We start from the raw sequence: 13,157 nt of genomic DNA, 5'->3' as shown, positions 1-13,157 counted from the left end.
ACCCAGCTAGAGTCTGAGCTCCCAGAGGCAGATATGAGATCTCCTTACGTCCACTGACAAGGCTTACCGCTGCCTTGACTGTGGTCGCTGCTAATCCTGTACAAACCTATCCCCCCCAGTCTCTCTCATGTCCACGTTCACACATCCGCACGCGCGCACACACACACACACACACACACACAAGGAAGCACATACTTTTGGCTTCTCGAGGCAGCAAGTCAGCACGGAAATGCACAAAGTACTCATTAAGGGACACGATTTGCTACGGGCCCAGACTGTCCAAGTTTTACAAGGGTGAACAGGCTCAGCTGTCTAAAACGGTGCTTTTCAAACGATGAATCATGACCCATCCGTATAATAAAATCAGTGTAGTAGTTTGCAAGTCTCCATCTGTGAAAATGCAGTCGAATAGAGTGAAATAGACAATATCAGTATGCATTCCACACTGTAAGAGTTAAGATGGTTTTGTGAAGCTTTGGTTGAAGTGGGTGTCTGGGGTAAAATGCAATGAAAGGTCTGTTCTCCGAACACACAAAATAGACTCTTAAACACAGAGAACAAGGTGGTGGTTGCCAGAGGGGGCGGGGGGATGGACAAAATAGGCAAAGAGGGCTTAAGAGGTACAAACTTCCAGTCATATGAGTAACGCACAAAGATGAAAAGTGGAATATAGGGAATCCAGTCAATAATACTGTTAAAACAGTACGGTGACAGATGTGACGACACCTAACGGTGGTGAGTCCTGAGTAATATGTAGATTTGTCAAATCACTATGTTGCACGCCTGAAATTAATGTAACATTGTATGTCAACTATACTTGGATAAGTAAAAAAAGAGAGAAGAGGGTGTTCTCCCTGTTGGCAGATTTGAGGAGCACCGGCCTCAAAGCAATCACCTGGTGCCATCTAGTGGTAAAGGCCGTGTCTGCAGTCCAAGAACCACAGACTAATGATGCGAACATCAAACATGGACGTAAGGGTTGGAGGGGGCCTTGGAACTGACCTGGTCAACCCTGACATCCGATGCCAGAATCCTTCCACAACACCAAGCCACTGCCTGACTACGCACCACAAAGAAGGCAGTCACTCCAATGCCCAGCAGCCCTACCTGCTGAAAAGCTGATCGAGTTGCCCCCCTCCACAAGCTCTGCGTTGGACTTACTACCGCCCTCCTCTGGATGACAAGGAGCAGTTTCCCCTCCTCTCAACCGTATCCTCCGTCAAGTTAATACTATTGATTCCATCAAGCCATCTTTGGTGAGTGTCTGCTAAGTGCCAACCATTGGGGATACAGTAGTGAACCAGCCACAAAGATAAGGAAGGGCTTGTGACAGATGAAGGACAACAGCATGGAGGACGGATGGACCTACGTTAGAGAATGTGAGAGGGAAAGCCTCTCTGAAAAGGGAATGGGCTGAGTTGGGTGCTTACAGAACTGGAGAAAGCTGTGCAAAAGGCGTTCTAGACAGGAGGAAGAGCAGACAGAAATGCTCTGGACAGGAACCGCCTTGGAATGTTCCAGGAACAGAAAGTCGGTAGGGAGGCTGGGGAACAGCGGAGAATCAAGGAGAAACTAGAGAGGCGGGTGGTGGGAGCCAGGGAGAGACCTCTGCAGCCACGTGCAGCGGCCCCAAACCACGGCGAGGTGCACAAACGTAACAGGTGGGGACAGAACACAAACGTATCCGGTCACGAGTCCTTACGACTCCCACTTTCTAATGTTTCCAACATGCGTCTCCCTCTGGTCTCCAGATCTAGAAGACTGCCAGTGGTTTCTGGGAGGAAAAGGATGTCACTGATCTGCCCTTCAGAGTGGCTAACATGAGAAGATTTACAGAGCACTGCTAAGAAGAGTACGGGTCAAAGAACTAGCGAGCACTGCTGATGGGGAGTTCCAAAGGGAGATGGGCAACCTGTTTCAGAGCTTAGAATTCTGTCACCCCTGGGAGCCCAGCTGAACATGGTGGATCCACACAAGGAAACACTAACCGGTCATCTCAGATATGAACTAGAAGGATCAGACATGCCAAGACGTTCGAGACACCGTGAAGGGAAAAATGTTAGGCCAAAAACCGATGTAGCCAATGTGCCCGTGAACACGTGTATGTGCGTATGTGCGTATCTACAGACAAGTACTAGGGAACTGGCGATTTCTGGGGTGTGTGTGTGTGTGTGTGTGTGTTTTAATTTATCTCTATGTTTTAAACTTTTTCTCCATGAACTATATGCCATATTTCATCTAAGACATTATCAATTATAAGACTGAAACAAGAAAGAAGAAACACTGGCAGTTAGTTAATGTTTTTCTTATTGCTTACAATTTTAATTTTGTGCTTGTTGGAAAAAGCCCGTTTGTTTGTTTAATTAGTTTTCAAGTAGGCTCTGTGTGCAACGTGGGCCTGAACTCACAACCACATCCAGAGTTGCATGCTCTGTTGACTGAGCCGCCAGATGCTCCTGCAAAAGCCCTTTTGTGCTTATTTAAACGGATTAAAAGGAAATGGATGAATGCAGTAAGAGGGTTAAGTCTTCCCTTCTGGGGTATCTGTGAGTTTCCACACAATATTGACCTTCGGGCCGCCAAGGGCATTGGCAAGGCTGCATCCCCAAGAGATCACCATCATCCTCTCCAAGATTTCCTTCCACGCTGCCGACCCTCCAGGTGCAGGTCTTGTTACTGAGCCTTTCTTGATCTCATCAGGAGGTATCCATGGATGGTTCTCCAACAGCATCAGGATTTGTGCTCCTTCTGCAAATGGCCCTTAAAAGGCACGTGGACAGAAGCACCCAAGAGCTGACGGTGTAGTCATCCGGCCCTGCCGCAAGCAACAATGACCACATCCACTTGCACAGGTAATGACAACTCTAACACGACTTGGCAGTGACTGCAGGACACATCGAGAATAAATCACAGCTGATGGCAAAGACGTAAGAACGTGTGTCACAGCATGGATCAAATACAGTATTGCCTTCACCACATGAGCAACAGTGAGCTTAGATATCATAAGCAAAGTAAAAGGCAAATATTAAGCGATGAAAAGTACCTGTGACATCACATAGTAACATCCTGAAAACATAAAGAACTTACGAATCAGTAAGGAAAAAAATCCTAATATCCCAGAAGAAAGGCCAAAAATGGGCAGATCACCAAAGAGCCAAGTGATCACTGAATATACAAAATAAAGAAACCAAAAAATGCAAAATGAAAGCAGAAACAGCAAGCAGTAAATCTGCTATCAAATCAGCAACAAAACCGTTTAATAGAACCTGGCTTTGGTGAGGATGAGAAAGAGGGCACCTGAGCCGCCAGAACTGTAAACTGTCACTGCCATGCCACGAGGCACTTCGGCTGCTGGTACTCAAAGCTGAAGAGTAATATTTACGCGATGCCCAAACAATCCCACTTCTAGGATTTTACCCTAAGGAAATAGTCAAGAATGAACACAAAAAGGTTTCGGTAAGAACACTGAACCTGGGGTTACGGTGTCAGGTGAACAAAGCAAGCTACAAAATTCTATGTACAGAATGTTCCCAATTCTGTTAGATGAATGCGTACATTCACGTACACGTGAATATACATACATGTACAGTACACATATCAAGACTTCCCAGAGTAGGCACCAAAAGGTGAACAGTGGTCGCCTCTACACTGACGCTGTGCACCTAGCGCTGCTGTCTGTCTGTCCCCACCACAGTCCTCTGTTGCCCAAACCCAGAAAATATCCCCTCTCTTTGTGTATCCTGACTTTGTTTAAAACCCAAAGAATCAAAAATCTCCGATTTGGGAAGACCTATTTCGCAGTCTTCGGTCAATCCCTATTGCTTTTGAAATTTTCATGACATTCACATACCACCTGTTCAGTGTAACATTTCTCTAAATCAACTCGCTTTTTTTTAGTACTCGGGTCTGACGTGCTACCTGGGATTTTCTTCTAACACACGCTAGAATAAATACCTAACTATTAAAATTTCAAACAAACATCTGTGTGCCACCTAAAGTCATTTCACATTCCTTCCGTGGGAAACCCTGATCTGGGCCGACCGCCTACTCACTCGAGAGCATTTACTGACTCTGCCCTATAGGCATGAGTACCACCTGCAACAGGAAAGGGGTGACATGCTCACCGCCAGGGATTTCTTCACCTGAAGGAAAGGGCAGGGGCCCTCCGCGCTCTCCCAGCCAGTGAGGATCGAGGCCAGGTTCATTTTACTTCTATCAACACTCCTGAGAGCTGACTACAATGCCAGGCATCATTCCAAATGCTTGACCGATAGGAACGGAACGCCTACAACCCTCATAATGACCCCCCGTGGAAGGCACTGCTTTACACACTGAGGTGAAGGTCGGTCCCTCAAGCTGCGGAACCTTGTAGAAAATTTCATTCTATTGCTTTTCAAACCTATTTACCCACCTGGATTTGGATCCCTCCCCCGACACTTCAGTTGCTCAAATGATATCTGTGTGTGTGTGTATGTGTGTGTGTTTACGTGTGCGTGTGTGTGTATATATGTACACACATATGCATATACATTAAACATATATGTATGTAACGTATGCACACATACACATACATACAACGTACTTAAATGCAATTGCAAAAATCAATCCGATACCCTTAGCATCAATTTTTAAGTTTGAAATTTGAACTACATACTGCATACTAGCCTAAGATACTGCTCTACCTCTTATTGTTAATTTTATTGTTCTTTTTTTTAGTCTCATTTTTTTTTTGTTTCTATTTCTTGGTAGTTTTATTCTTGGTTATACATGGAAGGCAGGAAGCAAAGTCTTAAGGGCAACAGACTTTGTACCTAAACAGACTTTCAGTTTGTTTCCCTTCTTGTGAGCTCTGTTGCTTTCTTAAGTAGATCCATAGGCCTCTGTGCCCCCACCTATAAAATGAAGCCTCTTCCGGGGCAGGCCACACAAACCTTCTCTGTAACTCTTGGTAGAGCCCTAGAAATACTGCTACTATTCATCGGCCATTACTGGGGGCTCCTGCCCTCTGCCGGTTTTCAAGGCGCACAGATGAAAAAGTACCCAGAGTTTCAGGACACTGGTCGACGTAACAGACCTCGCCCGCTCCTCAACATCACCCCAGTGTCAGAGGTGGATGGGGGATTCCACACCTTCCTGCAGGTTTCCCAGCCCTTGGTAGCCTCACAGCATGTGGTACCACAGCAGGGTCTCCCCAACACCTGGAACGTTGATGCCTTCCGGCCCACTGGAGAAAGTCCAGTGACCCCGTTAGCCCAGGGCTTGATGTGGCCACAACTGCTCCTGGAGAGACCATGAGGACGTCAGGAATGGAGCTGTGGACAGGAGCTGGGATAGAGTTAAGGGAAAATGAAGCCATCTGAGCCATCAGATTGGGGTACGTGGTGCCCCTGGTATCAATCTTAAACACAGGTGCCAGGGTTGGTAAGGCCTGGCACAGATGAGGTCCCCAGGACCCAGGTGGGTAGCAGGTAACCCAGATGGGACCAGGGCCCTTCAGGAGCGAAGGACTGCGGTTTTCAAGCCTCCCGTCACTCTGTTCCCCTGTGTTTTCAGGGCCAATTTCTTGGCCCCTAAGTAACCTCCATCCTTCCTCGTACCTGCCTCTTTCCTATCAGAGGGAGAATGGGCTGGTAAAGCTAGAAGTCCTGGTGGTGACGGTTAACCCTTCTGGGTTTCTATAATCCTTTCCCGAACTTTTCCAGATCCCTCGGGCCAGGAGGCGAACTAGTGACTCAGAGTACTGAAGCCTACTTTGCCAGCAGGGCGCATCATCCCCATTGTGCAGGAGAGGCTCAGGGAAGGAACGTCACTTTCAGGGGTCCAGGTTCCAGATTTTCTGACTCTCTCTTTATCACACCCCTGATTGGATCCACCCACTACGTTCACAGAGCTGCCTTGCTAACAACCCTCCCCACTTTAGAGAGCAGCTGAGGCCTGGAGGAAAGTGACTTGCCCAGGGTCACATGGCTTGCAAAGAGATTGAGACCCAAATGGATGGACAGGGATGTCTTATCAGCTGCCTGTCTACCCAGGTAGCTGAAGAAGGGGCGGGGACTGTGGATGAGGCGCTGGGTCCTTGCTGGGCTCCCTGTGTGGTATGAAGAAAGCTCTGCTGTGGCCAGGACAGCCATCCCTAATAACCGTGCCCTAGCTTGAGGTCGCCCACTAAGGTGGGCATCAGAAACCCACGTGTAAGCCCCCACTTGATAGGGCCTAATGGGTCTCTTCTGTCCGGGGAGGATCTGCTGGGAAACAGAGAAAGGGGTTGAGAGGCAGCAGCACCGCAGCGAAGGCTGGGGACCAGGAGAGACAGCTCATGCCTCCGGATCTGCCTTCAGCAAGCCTCTCTCTCCTGCTCTGTGCCTCAGTTTCCTCACCTGTAAAACAGGGTTGAGTTCTAAGCTTTTTCCTCACAAAAGATCCCCTGAATTTGCTCCCTCGAGCTTGCAGTTTGAAAGATGTCATGTCACTGCTGTGTAAGTGTCATGTCAGTTTCGGTTCCCCACCAGCCATACTGATACTGACAGTAAGGTGGCGTGTTGTTGTGGTTGACTAGAAAAGACAAATCCTGAGTAACCGTGGCAAGGGCCTTGAGCGGCTCAGACCCTGCCAGCTCTGCGAAGGAGCTGGAAAAGAGTAGGCTCACAGCCCATATCAGCATGGGGGCTCCCACCCACCAAGGCCTGTTCCTGTGGTCTAGGGTATTTGGAGGCATTCCCCGGCTCCTGCTATGGGCCAATCTCACAAGGTAACTGAGGGGGAAGCTCAAGGGCAGGTCATTTCAGCAGACCCAGCATTCAGGTGGCCATCAGAGTCTGAGAGGTACCAGAAAATAAAGCCATTTTATTATTTTTTATCTGCCATTGTGGCCTGGGAAGAAGGGTACGACTGGAAGGGAGGGAGGTGATGCTGTGGCCCCAGCTGAGGCCCTCGGGTCCTCTACTTGGCCTGGACTGTCTCCTCCAGACTCTCCAAGCGCTTCTGTAGCTCCTGCACTGTGGCCTGGAGCTTCTTCATTTCCTCCTCCAGCCGGTGTATGGCGTCCTGGGGGACCCATCGTTGCGTGAGTCCCAGCTCCATCCCGGGCTCCCCTGACCCTGGCAGCCCCCCACCCCCCTACCAAGAGCCCCAGGGCCTGGCCCTTCTGTCTCTCAGCTGGTTGCTGCCCAGACAGCTGCAGGCCAATAAGCTTGAAACCTGTTTTCTGAGGCCTCAGGATTACCCACTCCCGGCCCCCAAAGGATCCCCAACGTTGTGCGTGTGAGGGGGCCCAAACACCAGCCACCTTCCACGGGGACAATGACTCCATCCATCAGTAGCAGCCCCTGCCCTATAGGTCTTCTCGTCCTGCCTCCCAGGTTCCTGTCCACTTCTCACCGAGCTGGGGGTACCACCGGCCTCTGGTGCTGCCTTTCTGCGCCCTGTGTCCAGGCCCCGGTTGACCCTCAGCTCTCGGCTCTTTGGGGGCACATAGCCATCCTTGAGGGAAATGAGGAGGGGCCCGGCATCCTGGCCCTTCAGCCACTCCTCAGCCGTGAGGGCAGCGTCAGGCCCCGCGGTGGGTGGGTAAAGGTCCTCCTGGAACAGGTCCGACTGTGGGCAAGGCCAAGACTGGGTAAGCGAGTGCTTGGGCCACACCACCACCACCCAGCAAGTGTGTGAGGTCAGTGCCTGGCCCGCAGCCCAGGAAGGGACATGGGAGCATCACCTTTCTAGGCACTGTCATGGCAATGGGCTCACACCTCCGCTCGTGCAGCTTGTAGAATCTGTGGAAACAAGAAGGTGAGCAGCGCCTGCGGCATGGGGGCGGCTGGAATCCAAGGTTGGCACGGGGTCAGCACAGCCCAGGGAGCATGCTCGGGGCAGGGGCAGGGGTCAGTCACCTGGCAATCTCACACTTGTTCACCTCCAGGCCGCGTTTGGGCATGTAGCCCATGCCCCGCTGGGACTCCTTGGAACTGAACATGGAGAGATAGTGCAGATATGGGGCCTCGGAAGTGATCTCGAAGTACCGGATGGAGCTGTCACCCTGCAGGTGGCGCGTGCAAACCCCGGGATCAGCACCGACAGATCCCTCTTGCCTGGTCTTCTCCAAGCCCCCCGCCCCCGCCCCAGACCCCCCTCCTCCCTCCACAAGTTGCTGCCCGACTGGGACACCTTGCCACAGAGGTAGACTATGTTGGTGTCGGGGTCAAAGAAGGGCAGCAGGACGCCACTGCTCGTGTCCAGTTCCTGCAGGGACAGTGGCTCTTCCAGGTGCTTCTGTAGAGATGGGTGAGACAGGGAACAATGAGCTGGGCCAAGTCAGGCCTGTGAAGCCCACCGGGCAGAGACTCGGGGAAGGCCCTCACAGAACAACCAGCGGAACCCCCCATCCCACAGAGGGTAAACTGAGGCCCATGGCTGTGTGGGATCATGCAAGTGGCAGGGCGAGGACTAAGCCTCCAGTCCTGCCTGATCGCCGCTCCCCACCTGGCACTCACCGTGTCCCACAGCGCCACCTGCCGCTCACTCATGCGGCTGAAGCCTGTGGTCAGGATCTTCCCATCAGTTACAAACACGGCACGCACAGGCCGGGTCCCCTCATGGGGACGGTCCTTCTCCTGGAAGGAAAGGGAGGTGGTCAGTCAGTACCCGCCCACTCATCCTAACGACCAGACTCCAGCTGAGAGCAAGGGAGGGCAGCATCTAGGGACCCGGCTGGTGGTATGTACAAGGGTAAATGTCCCAGGGTCAAGGGGCACGATACATGGCAACTCACAGCTACAACAGTGCCTTTGCGGGGCTCGATGATGCGCACGCGCTTGTCGCGGCAGGAGGTGCAAATGAGCGCGCCATCTCGGCTCCAGTCCACACTGTAGATTGTGTCCGGGTGCACGTCTGAGCCGAGCGTCAGCACAGCCGCCCCGGTGCCCACGTCCCACACCAGGATCACGTTGTCGCAACCTGGGTGATATCCCCACTGTCAGAAGCCACGAGCCTCGCTGTCACGTGACCAGCCCGCCCCTCCTCTTCCCCCAGGCACCTGCACTGAGCAGCACATTCTGGGCTGTGGGGTGCCAGGCCACGATGCCCACGCGCTTGGTGTGGCCCTCCAGGGTGACGACAGGCTCCCTCAGGGGCAGCGTCAGGCCCCCATCAGGGATCTCCCACACCTGCAGAGAGGGGGCAAGTGAGACTTGGGGGCTCCAAATATCACATCTGGTGCTGGAGCTCTCCCGGCCCCCGTGTCCCCCCCATCACTCACCATGACTGTGCAATCCTCAGAGCCACTGGCAATGACATTATCATTGTGTGGGCACCAGGCGATGTCCAGCACCGGGGCTGTGTGGCCACAGACCATGGGCGCGTTCTTGTCCACACGTCCAGTCTAGAGAGCACAGCAGGATTCTGAGGGAGGTGTTTTTGCTCTCCAAACCTGATCCAACCTCCCCAGACCCTTTCAGAGAGGCACAGAGGAAGGCAGTGGGGTCCCTGTCCAGGCAGCTCAGAAGGGCTGGCCACAAGTAGTGCAGGAAGGGGATGCCACACCGGGCCCTGGTGCTGCCTTAGTGTTAGACCCTGGCCAAGGTGCTGACATCTCACCTATGCCCTGGGGCTGGCCCCCGCCCCCTTCCCTGAGTGAAGCTTCCAGGGGATGACAGGCCAAGGCTCTAGGGAGGGGAGGTTGCATTAAGATTAGGGTTCCCCAAGGAAGTGTGGGGATGGGGATGGAGATGAGTCCTTCCAAAAGGACAAGGACCAGGAAAGGCCATCATAATTGGCCCCAGGCAGGAGCAGAGGTTTGGAAATGGCCGCTTCCGGGGACGGCTGCTGCCTCGGCAGGGCTTCCTGTGTGAAGAGCGCACCCAGCTCTCACCCCACAACCACTTCCTCTTCTCTCTGCTTCCATCGGCCCTTTTAAGGTAACATCTTAGGGCCGATCTCCCCTTCCTGTCTCACCCCCCAAGAGCACAGGAGTGTGCTGGGGGTGGGGGTCAGCAGAGCAGATGGGGGTGGCTGTGAGCAGGACCAGAGGAAAGGCAGGTTTGGGGGAGGAGAGAGGGCCTCTTACACCCTCCCTGCCTGCAGCAGGGAGGGCCAGGGCTCAGGCAGGCCCAGGCCCAGAGCCACCCCTACCCTGAGAGCACCGCTGGGTCTCCCCTCTCCCCACGGAGCCCTCTCTGTGCTCCACAGGGGCATCAGGCTTGGGAGACCAGGCCCTGGGTCTGCAGGACTCGCCGTGTGACCTTTCTGGTGTCATCTGAGCTCCAGTTTCCATGCGACCACTACATGTAGGAGCTGGAGGAGGCGTAAGGCTCATGTGGCCCAGCTCAATTTTACAGATGACAACGCCACAGCCCGGGGAGGCTTAGCAACAGCCATCAGGACCCCCAAGGGGCCAGAGGCCCCCTCAAGTGGAACACTGCTGCTCCAGGGGCTCACCTTGCCCAGGGATAGCACCAGGAAGGCCCCTCCCCCGCTGGCCTCACAGATCAGGGCAACGAACTTGGGGTTGACAGCACAAAAGCCACTGTCCCAGGTGGTCTGTGAGACGCGCACGTCCTCATAGCACTGGTCGGCCTTGGCTGGCTGTCCAAACACGTGGCGGAACTTGCTGGAGCGGACCACCTGCCGGCTCATCCTGGGGGGCGGGGAACGTGGGGTTTGAGGGCTTTGAAGGGAGCTTCAGGTCGACTCTGACCTTAGAGTGTCCTCTGTGCCCCCCAGAACACCCCTCCGCCTGGCCTTTAAGGTCTCAGCTAATTCATCTCCCTGGGCTCCCTGCCCCCTCCACCGTAACTGCCATCCTGTTGCCCTCATGCTCGCCTTCCTCACCCCTTCTCACCCCCCCCCCCCCGCCTAACCTGCAAGGCCAACCTTCTCTTACCCACACCAGGCCTCATGTCTGTACCCTCAGCCTCTAGGGCAGAGCCTGGTATGGGGTAGTGCCAAGTGCCGATTTGTCGACCGCTGGCGGACACAGCCCTTCCTCTCTGAGGCCTCACTCCCACACTCTGGGGGCTTCAGTGTAGACAGCCTGGAGGGTGGGTTCGCTCAGTCACAGCAGCCAGGCCTCACATCCTTCACACCTACATGGGGAGCCTCCTGAAGGCAGGGACAGGGCTGGCCCCCCATCGCCTGCTGGCACGGGGCTCCACAGACACAGGGAAGCAGCGTGCGGGCCTGCCTGGGAGGCAGGTCCTTGGGGTCAAGACAGCTTCCCCAACAGGTCTCTGGACACCAGAAACAGGCGGATGGCTTGGGTCCTACTATCTCCTTCCCACACCTCTGCTTCTAGAGTCTGCCTAAGCAGGTGCCCTTAAATACCGTCTCCACCTGCACTGAAACTATCCACAGGGAGAGGCGGCGCTGACTTCTCTGAGGTCCAGTGAGGACGGTTCCCCCCACAGTGGCTGGGCGGAGAGTGATTAAAGCCAAGGGGACTGCCTCTGGCTCCCCAGGTTCCAGACCCCATCCTGACGCCCACCTGCATCACCTTCCTGCTGAGCCGCGGGGCCATGCTGCCCCGCTCAGAGGGCGCCCTGCCAGGCCTCCACTCCACCCGCCCAGCTTCACCCCTTCTCACCCAGGCACCCCCCCACCCCCCCCACCCCACCCCCCACCCCCCACCCCCGCCCCGGCCTGGCCTGGGAGGTTCCAGGAGGCTCCGGGGCCACCTGCCCAAAGAGCAGGTGAGGAGCATTGTGAGAAGGAGCAGTCTGGAAACAGGGGGATCAGTCCCAGGAGAGAGACCTGGGCCTGGGGAGAGGGGAGCCCCAAAACCGAGGTTGGGGGACAGGAAGCCGTCGCCCCACCCTGCCTCCTCCCCCACCGCAGGTACCAGGCCCAGAAACCGCGGAAAGGGGAACTTGGTCTTTTCTTGTTTTGCTCTCAACCCCTTCCTGTCTCCAGGCTCAGGGCAGCTGCTCGGCGCACCCCACCCTGTCCCCACCCCCACCCCCGATGCCCGTTCCGGGGAGCGTCAGGCCTCCGGCTCCCCCACCTCCATCTTGGCTGCGGTGGTCCCTCACCCTGGCCTGCTCACAGCGCCTTGGGACACGCGGATGGGCCCTTCCACGCACGCCCACCCCCGGGGCCAGTCCCCTCCACGGCGGCGCGGACGGTGGGCTCTCTCCCACCCCCGGGCGGCGCGCGACAGCCCGGCCGCCCCCACAGCCGGCTTCCGCCAAGCTCACGCCGGCCCCACAGGTGGCCCGGGGCAGGGATGCCTAGTCCCTTGCCCGGGGACCCAGGCTTACCTGCCGCTGAGAGATGAGTGACCCCCCCCCCAAATGGAGGAGGGAGAGGAGGAGGAGGAAGAGGAGGAGGAGGAGGAAGGAGCCGGCGGAGCCAGAGACTGCCCGCTGAGGATGCTCTTGTCAAGACAATGAATGAGAAGCGGCGGCTGCCCGCCTCCTTCGGGGTGGCAGCGCCCCTTTGGGCGGAGCTCTTAAAGGGGATAGCCCTTCTCCGGGAGGAGGCACCGCCCCCCCTCCTCCCCCCCCGCCCCCCGCCCGCGGCCGCCCTCCCTCCGCCCAGCTCGGCCTCGCCTGCCAATTCCGAACCCAAACAGATGCTGCCGGCCAGTCGCTGACAATCTCATGGGCGCTTTTGTAATGTCAAAATGCAAAAATACCCTGTTCCTTCTTCCCTCCCTCAGTCCGCTCCCAGCCCACTCACCATCCTGTCCCTGGCGTTCGTAGAAGCGCCCATCAGCTCCCCCCCCCCCCCGCCCACCCCCAGCTAAGGCTGAGCTGCCTTCCGCAACCCCACCCCCACCCCCGCCCCCGCCAGACATGGAATGGAGGGGGAGGGGCTCGTCCAGGCTCCTGAACTTACAAACGGTGGCCTCGGGAGGGTCACCACCTCTCCCATCTCGTGTCTTCGTCCGGGAGCGCCTCCGCCCCGCCTGCCTCGCGGAGAACGAATGAGATACTCTGGCATCACGGAGGCTTCTTCGTGCCCGGGTTGCAGAGGTGAATGAGTCAGGGAGGGTCAGGTTCCTGCCCCGCAGAGAGCTCTCAGCCTGTTGGAGGGAGGGGAGCGAACGAACGACGGCTCCAAGGATGCTAAGCAGAGGAAGAAGCCCGACTTCCTGCTCAAGAGGAAGGGGGAGTCCACTGTCATCCTTGGACTCAGAGAAGGGATCATGGAGGCTGCAGAGGGTACGAGAG

The 13,157-nt window shown here is 55.5% G+C and overlaps 1 protein-coding gene across 3 annotated transcripts; it reads right to left on the bottom strand.

Annotated features, from left to right (window-relative positions):
- Positions 1–6,823: 6,823 nt before the first annotated feature.
- Positions 6,824–12,845, bottom strand: CORO1A (coronin 1A). 3 transcript variants are annotated; one of them, XM_058710335.1, is made up of 11 exons: positions 12,823–12,845; positions 10,426–10,624; positions 9,248–9,370; positions 9,026–9,155; positions 8,762–8,946; positions 8,484–8,603; positions 8,158–8,262; positions 7,884–8,029; positions 7,709–7,766; positions 7,378–7,593; positions 6,824–7,044 (listed from the first exon to the last, which is right to left on the bottom strand). In XM_058710335.1, exons 2-11 carry the CDS (start codon positions 10,621–10,623, stop codon positions 6,940–6,942), a joined length of 1,386 nt encoding a protein of 461 aa, XP_058566318.1. In that variant the 5' UTR covers position 10,624; positions 12,823–12,845; the 3' UTR covers positions 6,824–6,939. The 3 variants fall into 3 exon arrangements, with proteins under 3 accessions (XP_058566318.1, XP_058566317.1, XP_058566319.1); XM_058710334.1 differs by lacking the exon at positions 12,823–12,845 and adding an exon at positions 12,243–12,406; XM_058710336.1 differs by lacking the exon at positions 12,823–12,845 and adding an exon at positions 12,243–12,405 and having other exon boundaries at positions 7,399–7,593.
- Positions 12,846–13,157: the final 312 nt, after the last annotated feature.

The sequence above is a fragment of the Neofelis nebulosa genome, chromosome 18 (genome assembly GCF_028018385.1).
Source record: "Neofelis nebulosa isolate mNeoNeb1 chromosome 18, mNeoNeb1.pri, whole genome shotgun sequence".
Lineage (NCBI taxonomy): Eukaryota > Metazoa > Chordata > Mammalia > Carnivora > Felidae > Neofelis > Neofelis nebulosa.
Note: the sequence above shows the minus strand (reverse complement) of the source record. Positions and strands in the feature narration are given on the sequence as shown.

Bases quoted from the DNA above. Each gene is read 5' to 3' on its own strand.
- CORO1A (XM_058710335.1), bottom strand. From the start codon at position 10,623: ATGAGCCGGCAGGTGGTCCGCTCCAGCAAGTTCCGCCACGTGTTTGGA. The intron at 9,156-9,247 runs GTGAGTGATGGG...CCCTCTCTGCAG, and splicing joins CTGAGGATTGCACAGTCATG to GTGTGGGAGATCCCTGATGG. The intron at 7,767-7,883 runs GTGACTGACCCC...TTGTTTCCACAG, and splicing joins AACAAGTGTGAGATTGCCAG to ATTCTACAAGCTGCACGAGC.